Below are 12,275 nucleotides of genomic sequence, written 5' to 3'. Positions count from 1 at the left end.
ACTCCCTCCCTCCCTCCCTCCCTCAATTAAACCCTTGACTATCTCGACTCTAGCCCGCTCTAGCCACAGCCCAGCAACTCTCTTTGTTCGCGTGACACCCCTCTGCCCCATCTCACATGCTACTAGCAACCACGCCTCGACTTTGGACGCACAACACCCAAGTCATAACTCATGTTCGCTAGTGTCAATCTCTCTTGCGCCTCTTGCGCTCCTCCCATTCTCGCATCATGCACATAACAAGCAACGCATCATCCCATCCTTGCACTCAACCACCGACCACCTTTTCATTGGCATCCTCTTCTTTGACTGAGTGCATCCCTGCCCCATCCATCTCTCCCTAACCGTCATTCTCACAAAACTACTCCACAGCCAATGATTATCACCTCCCCCTGTCTTTCTTCCTCTCCCCTATTTCTCTCCTAAAGAGAGAAATCTCGCCACTATCTATTCTAACTCATCGGCAGCCCAACTCCGGCGAGTTTCCACCCAATAGCCAACAACCTCTCCCTCTCACTAACCCAAAAGAACAGGAAATTTCTCTACTCACTTTTTCCTGTCCTCTTTCTCTCTCAAAGCCTCAAATAAATAAAAAAATTGACACCAAAATGAGTAACATATTAGGTTTTACAGAGTCAACTTAATGTACTTCTATATGAGCAAACTAATCAAAACTAAAAAACCACACTCTACAGGCAAACAATTGCCAGAAGATCATTGAGAAAACTGATCATTAGCTGGCAATTTAATTTAATCTAAACTAAATTTCAAACTATTGACAGAATCAACAATAATCAAGATAGGAAAATGAATCAGTTTTGAAGGCATTCCTTGTTCTAACCATTCCTGATCCACAAATAGCTATAATCGTTAATGGAAACTTAAAATTTTTATGGCCATCTCTGCATGTGACAAACGTAACGAATAAATTATCATTTGACATAACTTCGTAACAAATACTCATTTATATCATCTCTCCTGTAACAGGTATCAGAGTTCGCTTTACAGTTTTGCATTAATCCTTATTGTAAACGCTCTACTTCAACTTTAAAAAGTGAAATGAAAGTATAACAGAAACAAACAATTGACGCACTTGTTAATATGAGAGATCAGCAATCACATCATATCAAAACATTAAGTTACTAACCTTAAGAAATTCAGGGACAGTTGGCACGTCCAAATTCAAAAACCTAACATTTTGAATTGAAATCATATGTAAGTCAAAAGAACTTGAAAATTTGCCTGTGGAAGCTTTCAGAAATCAGAAAAGGTATCAATTTAGCTTCAAAAAATTAAAACCCATAGAATAAAAAAGGTCAACCATAAGATTTAATTTCAGATTGAATGAGCAAAATAACCGCCATGAAAAAACTTGACTGTGATCCAACTTTAATAGGCTATATGTACACTGAAGTTAATGACTTATCATCATTCGTACAGATTTAGCTTTTTATCGAAGAGAAGAGTCCGTGTTAAGAGATTAATCCATAAACAGAATGCCATTCGTCCAGACAAAAAAATAATAATAAGAAAAAGCTATACTATCCTTTGTGCATGTAAGAAGCTAGAAAAAACAGCATTATACCAACCAATACTATGCTATCTTTATGCCAACAAAAAAAAATTTCCAGAATGCTATGCTGTTATTTGTGCCATTTAAATAGATGCAACAAAAGCTATATTATGCCAATAAATTTCCTAAGCAAGACATCAATTCTAAGTCTAGAATTGTCAATTTTAATAGATCAATTGACTAATAAAATGTCACTTAGAGGATTGCGCTAAAAGAGCACATGTATCTTCAGCTTCAGTTGACTTGAAATATGTATTATATAGATAAAGAAATTAATAAAATAAATCTTTTGCTTTGATAGGTTGGTGGAAAGTTAAAAAAAAAAAAGTAAACAATTTTTTGGCATGGAAGAGAGAAAAGAGTGTGCAAATTATAAAGGGATTAAGTTAATATGTCATACATTAAAGTTATGAAAGAGAGTAATTAAGCATAGGTTACGACACGTGATACCAAGATTTCTCAAAAAAAGTTTAGATTCATGTCGGGCAAGTCTACCACGAAAGCTATACATTTATTCAATTGTTTGATGGAGAAATACAGAGAGAGTAAAAAGATCCACATATATTTTTTGTTTATTTAAAAAAAATTATGATAAGATTCCAAGAGAATTACTTTGGAGAGTTCAAGAAAAGAAAGGTTTTAACATTGATTATATTTAAATCATTAAATATATGTATACTAGAGCTATTACTTGTGTTCAAACACGAAGAGGATTGACCAATTTTCTTTCCTATTTTAGTTGGATTACATCAGGGATCGCTTTAAGCCCATATGTTTTTGCTTTGGTTATGGATTTTCTTACTGGATATTCATAAGAGAATGTACTTTGTGTATGTTTTTCGCTAATGATATCCTTCTTGTGGATATAACGAGAGAGAGTTCAGGAAAATTTTGAATTATGGAGGTCAACTTTAGAGTCTAAAGGCTTTCGTTTGACTAGATCTAAAATTGAATTTATGAAATGTAATTTTAGCAACAGTAGAGCTAGTGTCGATGTTGTAACAATGGGTGATCAAATCAGTAAAAGGAGTGATTGTTTTAGATATCCTGGATCAATTGGACAAAGTGATGGTGATATAGATGGGGATGTTATTAGTAGAATTCAAGTTGGATGGTTAAAGTGGAGAAATGTGTCAGATCTATTATGTGATATAAAAGTACAGCTTAAACTTGAAGAAAAATTTTATAAGAAGGTGGTGATGCCTACAATGTTTTATGGCAAGAATGTTGGCATGTAAAAGAAAAGCATAAAATAAGTGTTATTGAGATGAGAGTGCTCAAGTGAATGAGTGGCTTTACATTTAGAGACAATGCAAAACAAATATACTCGTGAAAAGGTTTGAGTAGCTCTAGTGGCAAACAAAATTAAAGATAGTCGTCTTAGATGGTTTGTCCACATTAAATGTCAACTATCCAATGACTCAATTAAGAGATTGGATGTTTTAGATTTGACTTAAGTTAAGAAAGGTAAAGATAGACTTAAAAAAACTTGGGCGTGTTGTATACAAAAAAAAAAAGATCTTAATTTATTAGATTTAAATGAAAATATGACACTCAATAGGTCACAATGAAGAAAAAAGATTGAAGCCGACCCCAACAAGAGAGATAATGGCTTGTTGTTGTATAGTTGTTCATTAAGAGAGACAAATTGAAACTCTATCATTGAACCAATTTTGATGGGGAATCAAATGTTTGATACAATTACAAGGATCCATAAGAGTTTCAGAAGAGTCTCGGATTAGACCTTCCATAAGGAGAGGGTCTCAAATGAAGAAACACAAAAAGCTAAAAAATAGTGTCTCTAAAGGGTGACACAGAGCTTCAATGATTATAGAGAAGCAAGAAATATTGCAATGAAGAGAGTTAGCAAAACAAAATACTAAGGAAAAAGGAAAGAAAATATATAAAACTGCAAGGCAATAGATAGGGCATCTAAAGGCAATGACCATGCTATTGTGTTAAAGGCTAATATGATAAGCACTAGGTTAAAAATGAAAGCATTAAAACAAAACTATAAGACAGCTAATAAAATAATTTTTTTAATGAATTGAATATAGAATATGAGTTCAACAGACTTATGATCCATATGACACAATTATTGAGATTTCAAGTGATCAATGATGCTGGATTAGTTTGCTCAACAAACCTTTTCAATAAAACATTAAAAACAAGCAAGTTGTCAAAGGATTGGAGGTGTATTTTAATATCAATAGTTCTAAAACATATTTCAAATTTTTGGTAATTAACGGGCAATCAAACTTATAACTCACAAAATGACGTTATTGATAAAAAGTAACTAAGCATATGATTAGATATTTAAAAATTGCAATGTCCATAAAAAAGTTGGTTGTATGCCAAGAAGAACTCATCAAACTTCAAACATTATTTTTATACAAAGGCAACTAATGGAGCATTGACTAGAATTTATAAAGTTAAAAAGTGGCTAAAGAGTTCCTGATCTTAGCTAAACTACATCAATAATGAATATTAAATCCATGTATTTTTTTCTAGTGATTATGAAAATGTTTAAAAATTATATTCATACTAAGGTTCTTTAGCGTACAACATTTATAAATAGTTATATACTAAGTGATACTCTAGAAAATTAGTGAAAAGTTAAAAAATAAAAAAATAAAGATTAAGCATATAAGGTAAAATTTTAGTAATAGGCAATATTGCAAGAAGGTCACGTGATACCAATATGTACAGTGTTTTAAGTATCTCGGATTTACTAGAAATGAAAATTGGGATAATGTAAGGAAATAACTTCTATAATAAAGTATGCAGTCAAAAAAGAAAAGTGCATCAAGGGCACTAAAATTTTCATAAAAATAATGTTTATAAAGTAAATTTAAAATGCAATTATATTAGTAGTGTTTGTAAATCAAGTTCTAGGCGATAAAAAGACAACAAAAATTAAGTTGCATGTAACAGAAATTGGAATGTTAAATACTTGTGCAGCAAAACTAAAATGAATATTAAAAAAATTACAGAAGCAATTCCAAATCACCCTTGTCCAAGAAGCGTTGAAAGAGAAAAGTATTAATTAAAAGATAGTGAACAATAATTTAAGACGGTTTCGATATGTACAATGAAGAGTAAAAGACATATCAATAAGGCGAGATAAATTTAAAATAATAGTAATTAGCATAAAAGAATATCATAGACAAAAAGTACCATTGCTAGTGTGCAATGCTAAATAGAAATGAAAGATAATATCCATATTTATGCACAAAAACATTTTTGTGATTCTCTCTTCTTTTTTTTTTTTTTTTTTTTTTTTTTGTGTGTAACAAATTGATCTACCTAATTTCTCAAAATTGACTTGTATGATTGCTAGTAGGTTTTTATGGAATTCTAGATAGCAGTACTTGACATGGGAGAAGGGCCATAGCTGGGCAATAGTAAGGTCAAGGAAGCGGCAGCAGCTTATTTGGAATTATTAGCAGCCTACAATAACCACTAGATTAACTTCCCTTGTAGGAAGTTGGAAGGTATTCTACTTTTGCAGTGCTGTTACACTAGCTACTTTGTTTTTCAATTCAATTGCATATAACTTGTTCCTCGGTCCATGCACTACTAATCTAACATTTTCTCTTTCTTTGTCTGTTGATCTTTAAACAGCTGGAAAATTCGAGCCAGTCTATGCTTGGGAAGCTGCCTAGCGACATCTTGACATTCGTGTCTAGAGAGCAGGAGTATGAGTTGCCAAACAAGGATTAAAACATTTGAAATTCTCAGCAAGTAAATCTTGGACTGGAATCACAGGAACATCAAAAGATCAAAGGCACCTTTATTGAGAGAAATCCATGGCTAGGTGGGATCTTACATTAAGGGTAAAATTTCCAGTATAGTCACAAGATTCTGTGGTTGGCAACTTGATTTTTTTTTTTTTTTAATTATTTCTAGGTCAAGTCACTTCTAGCTAGATGTGTCATGTTGAGTTAGAAATCAAATAGTATCATCAGCTCTTGTTAACATTTATTCTTTCCAAGTATATTTGTGAAGTGTTTTGTCAATATATCGCTATAACAACTTGTGAAAATAGTTCAACTGTTTTTCTGAAAATTTTCTTCATAAAAGATGTTTTGTTAATATAATGCAACCCATAAAGCAGCTTTTATAAAGTTCTAATAGACAGATAGATTATGAAGGCATGTAGGCGTGTGTACAGTAGTGAAATTATTATGCTCAAAAGTACCGATTGGCAGCTTGCACACAAATTTGTGAAAGCTCTCCATTGGTTGTGTACAAGTATATGCACCAACCTAAAATTGCAGAACTAGAATTTGAGGAGATAAGGGGTGAAATAATAAATCGATTAAAAGAATTCAAATATAAAATAATTAAAAAAAAACTCATTATAATATAATTTTCAATATATGTTATAAATCAACTCACAGGAAAATTATCTTTCAATTTATTTAGTATGTCTTAGCCGATAATGATTCTACATCGAAAGTCATTACAATATCATTTTTAATATATGTTATCAATGAACTCACAAGAAAATTATCTTCAATTCTATTCCATATGTCCTAACCAACAAGAGAATATATGATAAGTAATCTTATCTTAGCCAGCACTTATCATAAATAAGAATTTATAAATGTTCTAAGAAAATTTTAATTTTAATGATTTTCAATTTTAAAATGTTATAATTGAATTTTTAAGTGTAGCTTTTATGTATAAGTGAGGTCTTCAAGATAAAATTTATTTATAAGTTGACAAATATCATCAATTTTTAAGTATCAAAATCCATCTCCGAAAAGCTAAAAAACATCAATAATTCTATAAGGTGTTGCTGCTAATTTCATGAAGAAAACATTTAGTTCGACTAATGGATGAGCCTTTGATAGAAAGTCAAAGAATTTTTATAACAAGTCGATCTTCTTTATCAGATGGTGTACAAAAGTAAACGTTGGCAGAACTTCCGAACGGGCAAATAATGGCAATAGCATCGAAGATTAGAGCGTCTGCGAGAAATATTTGTCGTACCACTTGGAGGATAGCTTGCTGTAAGCTTCCTCTATTTCCTCCACAGGCGCAAACCTTCTGACGAGCAAAACTGGCAAGAGTTGAAACATCAAATTTTATATTCGAAGAAGTGTTCGGAAAGGCGGGGAAATTAGACATCAGTAGGGAAAAAAAGATCAATACTCACCATCGTAATGCGATGAAGGATAAGAAGACGGGAGAACAACAAGTTGGAAGAAGAGGCCAAGGGCAAAAAGAACAAGGGGAACAGAGTAACGTTTGACATGCGCCAAAACGGCGTTCATCGTTGTCTTCGATGAACTAATGAAGAACGCTGGGGAACGAAACCCTAAAAAGCGAAGGATTGATCCTGAATGCCGGCAGAAAAGCCTGTTTTCTCCCCCTAAAAACTCGGGCTTCTTTTGTTCTTGTTTGCCGCTACAGTTGTCGATCAAAATTCGCAATCAAAATTTTTATATTGACATCTGATGGTGTTGTGGGTTTCGTTTTTGTCATATTGTGGTGTTTTTTTTCCTTTTTTCGGTGTTTTTTTCTTTTTTCGAAGTTTTCTTTAGTGCATTATATTGTTAGTTATCTTATTCTAACCCTATATTTTATTTTTAATAAAACTAACTATAAGTCTTCCGAAAAAAAGAAAACATGAGTTTCCTTACATGTATATATTTCCTTATATATATAATATTTATATATACAATATATACATATAAGGAAACTCATGATATATATATATATATATATATAAAGATTTTATGCTATTGGCCTCATTTAAATTCATTTTTTTTATTTTCTAAAAATGAATTTAGTTAATATAATTTCATAAGTTTTTATTTTAAAGCAAAATCAATTTATTTTAAAAAATACTTAAAATATTTAAAAGATATTTTAAATGTTTTTAAAAGCAATTAGCACAACTAAAAATATTTTATAAAATCATAATATTAAAAAAAATTAAATTAAAATTAAAAAAATTGATCTCAAATGGCCCCAATGCAACAAATCAACGTTAATAATTTTTTGTGTAAAGGACAATTTCACTCGTCCATAAGAAATGATCAATCTTAAACTTATTAAATAAACTTGCTATTTGTATTTTTTAGATAAATATATCTGGAAATTTTAATCTAGATTAAAAAAATATGATATAATAATTACAAAAAGTTCATGGTTATCAACACTAATTCATACAAAATTAAAATGAATTTTGAATAATATTCTTTAAGATTTTAAACCTTGTTCAAATCCTTCTTAAATATAGTTTAAGACTTTAAATTGGATCCAAACAATGATCCAATTTTGTTTGAACAAGTTTTGTAGATACTACATAGTACATTTTAAAAATTATATGGTCGCTAACACAATAGTATTCAACCACAGCAGTAATAACAGAACTATTCTATGATAAATATAAAAGTACAATTCAAGAATTTTAATATGATAGAATTGTCCCTATTACTATGATATTGTTAATTACAAGGTGAATACATGAGAAAATAAAAAATATATATAACACAGCAAAAATAAGCATTACAATATTTCATAACTAATGAGTGCCATTACTTTAAGAATTAGTAGGTATAATACTCATACAAAAACAAAAATAATTAATCATAAATTAGGAAGATTTATATATATACCACTCAATTCTTATGTATTTTACATACCTAACACCTACAATTCAACTTTTACGTATATACCAACTTAAACTGTACATGAAAATATGTATTTTATTTTTTAAGTTATATAGTGATATTTTTCATCTGACACGAAAGATTTGGGTGATATGACAAATTTGATTGTAATAAATGTAAAAATAATATATTTTTGTGTTAGATGGTAAATACATGAGAATTGGGTGTTATTTATGTAAATGACTCAGTTTTTATGAAGGATATGAATAGTAGGCATTACAAGTAACTAAATTATCATCTCACTCAATAGGCTACACTGACACGTCTTTCTTCTTCTTTGAAGGCTTTTTATTTTTCCTTAAACAACCATTCTTCGTTTTTAACAATGGGAAAACATGATTAACCTCTTTATTTCATCCAAAATCTTTTAGGTTCCATCAATTTTTTAAAGGATATATATTTCCAACAAAAGCAACTACAATAAATCCAAAATCTTTTAGGTTCCATCAATTTTTTAAAGGATATATATTTCCAACTAATGCTATAATTCTTAGTTGCTACTAATGTATATATACGAAAGAGTTCCATAACTTCCATTGATTGCATGTACATGCCAACTTTCATAAAGAAGTATAATCATTAAAATCATCATCAAGGGCATGTAATTCAAATTTGAGAGCCCTTCAATTTTAAATAATCATTAAAATCATCATCGTCAAGAAGTACTTGTTAATTTGTAGTAGGTAAACCCAAAAGACTAGTAAGAAGACCCTAGATTAGCAGGAAACAGGAGATTCATATCTATAAAAAAGTCTGAGAGCCCACAGTCCAAGCTAAAGAGTCATATCCAACACCAAGAGACAGTGGCCAGTAGATTCATCCAAACAGGCACAATCCTCCAAGGAATATGTATAAAAACTGGGGCAAGACCAAAAGCAAACCTTTGTCAGCACTCCAAACCTAAGTATAGGACTCCAAGCACTCTCAAACCATGACAAGACAGATAGCAAATAAGAACCAACATAGCCGGTGAAAAGGAAATTCTAGAGCATTAGAAAATAAGCAAAGGCAGAAATAAAATAAAATAGAAACACCCTAGAAGACCACCAAACAAACCTAAACGCATGAAACAGGTAGTGAAAGTCCCCAAAAATCCATAGCCACCCAACATCAGAGAAGTCCCACCCATCAGAGATCTACTTGAAAACAAACCAAAGCACCTCCAAACAAAGTGTTGTATCCCCAAAACCATAAAGATAAGATCCAACACAACCAGTTAAGGAACGAAAGCGCCCAAATAATGCAACACTTCCCCACTTGCAGACCAGTAAGAAACCCCCAGGTTAACCATATATTCAGAAGCCATAGCCCCACCAACAATACCCCAAAAGCTAAAAGCAGAACCTCCTGACAGCCTGGCATAAAGAGCACTCCAAACTCCCCCCAAACAGACGAGAGTGAACACACCCTACACAAGAGATAGAAGGTTCACTAGAGAATACTTCAGAACACAACCAATCACAAAAGATCACTAACATTGGCACAACAAGTCCATAGAAAATAGAGCAGGTGAGATAAAACTGAATGATATAAAGAAATCAATAGAAAATTTGCAAAAGGGTACCCCACCGTCAATCAAAACAGCTAATTAACATTTTTAACTTAATATAGACCAAAGAGGCCATTACTAACTTGAGAGAATAAGGGCAAGTGAAACAGGAAGAATATAAAGCAGTCCCCTAAAAGTAAAAGAGGAGCATATTCAACTTCTAATATGGGGGATATCTAACTGGTCCCCAACCATGAGAGCTTTAAGATTAGCATAAAGAATCTTCCCAACATTCACCCTAAAATGAACTTTTTTTGCTAGGAAATCAGCAGGTCTATTACCCTCTCTAGATGTAAAGCTCTATTGAATGATAAGACTCTGAGAAGAAATAAGATAGCTGATCCTATTCGGAGCGTTGAGAACTCCCCATGGTGGCTTAACTTTCCAGATTAAAATATCAACCAACGTTTTTGAATCAGCTTCACAATACCTATAACACCATTTTTGGCTAGCAACTATTATAATGCCATGAAATTAGCCCACATCTCAGTTTATAAAGGGTTTTCAACCCAGCAAGGAGAAGAGAAATAGCCCACACATCTTGCATTATGATCTCTAAATAAGCCACCAACTACAGCCAATCCATTTTTAAGACTACCATAAAAATTTATTTTCATCCAAACATTGGGTGGAGGTAACCATCTGAATAGGATAAGTTTTTTAACATCATTGCAAAAAACTTGACTGGAAGAGGAAGCTTTGCTTATGAATACCTTACTTAAAGAAGTCATAGTATTAGCAACAATGTTTTTAATAGAAGGTAAAGATCCTTCAAATCTTGCGGATATCCTAGCAATCAAAATAAATTAGATCACAATGAAAGGGAGGAAAGAAAGAGAAATTGTCTCCCCTCTTTTATCCTTCCAGTAAAGAGAGCATTCCACCAAGCCATTCCACCCATGCACTGCAAAGCCCCCCAGCAGCTAGCCCAAATCTACCCACACTTCCCTAGCAATCAAACATTGAAAACATAAATGCACACAAGACTCCTCATAAGTTTTACACAACACTTAGAAGCCAGCTTTAAGCCCTTCAATTTTAAGATATCATCATATGGGATAGAGTTTTGTAAGTGCCTTCAGATAAAAAAAAAGGCACAAAAGGAGATAGCTCCTTGCACCATATAGTTTTACCCCAATGTCAGTCACTGAATCAATTGTGGTTAAAGTAGATAAATTTTGCAACAGAAGTTTGCCACTTGCATTTAAAAATAGGCACATCATTGTTAGTAACATCAAAAGGAATTCTTAAAAGAGGTTTTGCCTCATCCCCCACAGCCTCCCTAACTTAGGGTAAGTTCCAGCTACCATTGAACCAAAAATCAAAAAGTAAAGATCTATGATCAGATGGGTTGGGCTCACTAGTCTTAAAGCATAAATCATGCCAAAAGGATATATCACCCTTCCAATGTCCCAAAAAATGAATTTTTTAGCAAAGGATATGTATTTAACTATAGACTTCAAATTCTAGAATCCCCCACTTTCTATTCCACCTAAGAAGGCTGGGAAGATAAACAATACTTCTAATGCAAGAATTTATCCCATAAAGATTCATTTTTCTAAATTTAACCCAAATCTTAATCATATTAATTTTAGCAATATGGTTTAATTCTTTAATACCAAGCCCCCCCTGAAGAAAAAGGTTTACAAACCATTTTCCATGACAACCAAATCTTTTTAGAGGAACCAACAACCCATAAGAACTTGTTAAAACATCTTTTCAATATTTTTTGAGTGTTTTTTTTATATTCAGAATTTGAAGAACATATAATGGAATACTGCAAAGAACATTTTTCAGTAAAGTGATTCTACCACCATTTGATAAGAAAACATTTTTCCAATCCCCAATTTTTCCTTTTACTTTCTCTACAAAGCCATCCATCTAGGTTTGCTTCCTCCTTCCCCTAATACTATCTACTCCCATATATCTTAGGGGAAGGTTAGCTTTACATTCCAATGAGTTAGTACTTCAAGCAAATATATCTCTCTTCATAGATTTACCAGTATAAAACAAGCATTTAGATATTAAAGAGGAAAAGGTACATATATGTTGTATGATAGGGCCTAAAATAATGTCCAACTCACACAATACAACACGCAAAAAAAATCAATAAAGAAAATATACATAAAGATAAAAAACTAAAAAACCGCCAACGAGTGCAAAAGTGTTAGGGACATCTCACTTTAGTCCTCCCTCTGCCTCTAGTTCTAGGAAGGGAGCCGACTAACAAATTGGTAAGATGCGTACCATTACCCAAAGTAACTAAAGTATTATCCATCAGATTTCTGAGCTCAAGTAGGTCTTCATTTTTCTTCTTCCTCCTGGATGTGTAGACTTGTCATTCCTCATCCGAGGATTGACTCATCTAATCAATGGATTAGTCCAAAGGTGGCCGGACAAGTGTAGGTCGTTACACATCATGATCCCCATGAGTCTGAGTAATATTGACATCTTTCTGGACCTCATGAGG

General features: G+C 32.3%; 1 protein-coding gene across 1 annotated transcript in view; it reads right to left on the bottom strand.

The window, feature by feature from the left end:
• Positions 1 to 7,100, bottom strand: part of LOC110028911 — a gene marked incomplete at its 5' end in the record, with an annotated part of 117,098 nt that extends 109,998 nt beyond the window's left edge. Inside the window, 3 exon segments of the mRNA XM_020730960.1 lie at positions 1,145 to 1,187; positions 6,569 to 6,638; positions 6,735 to 7,100. Of these exon segments, the coding sequence (XP_020586619.1) occupies positions 1,145 to 1,187; positions 6,569 to 6,638; positions 6,735 to 6,852 (231 nt within the window).
• Between the last annotated feature and the right edge of the window lie 5,175 nt (positions 7,101 to 12,275).

The sequence above is a fragment of the Phalaenopsis equestris genome, unplaced genomic scaffold (genome assembly GCF_001263595.1).
Source record: "Phalaenopsis equestris unplaced genomic scaffold, ASM126359v1 Scaffold000540, whole genome shotgun sequence".
NCBI classification, from domain to species: Eukaryota; Viridiplantae; Streptophyta; class Magnoliopsida; order Asparagales; family Orchidaceae; genus Phalaenopsis; species Phalaenopsis equestris.
Note: the sequence above shows the minus strand (reverse complement) of the source record. Positions and strands in the feature narration are given on the sequence as shown.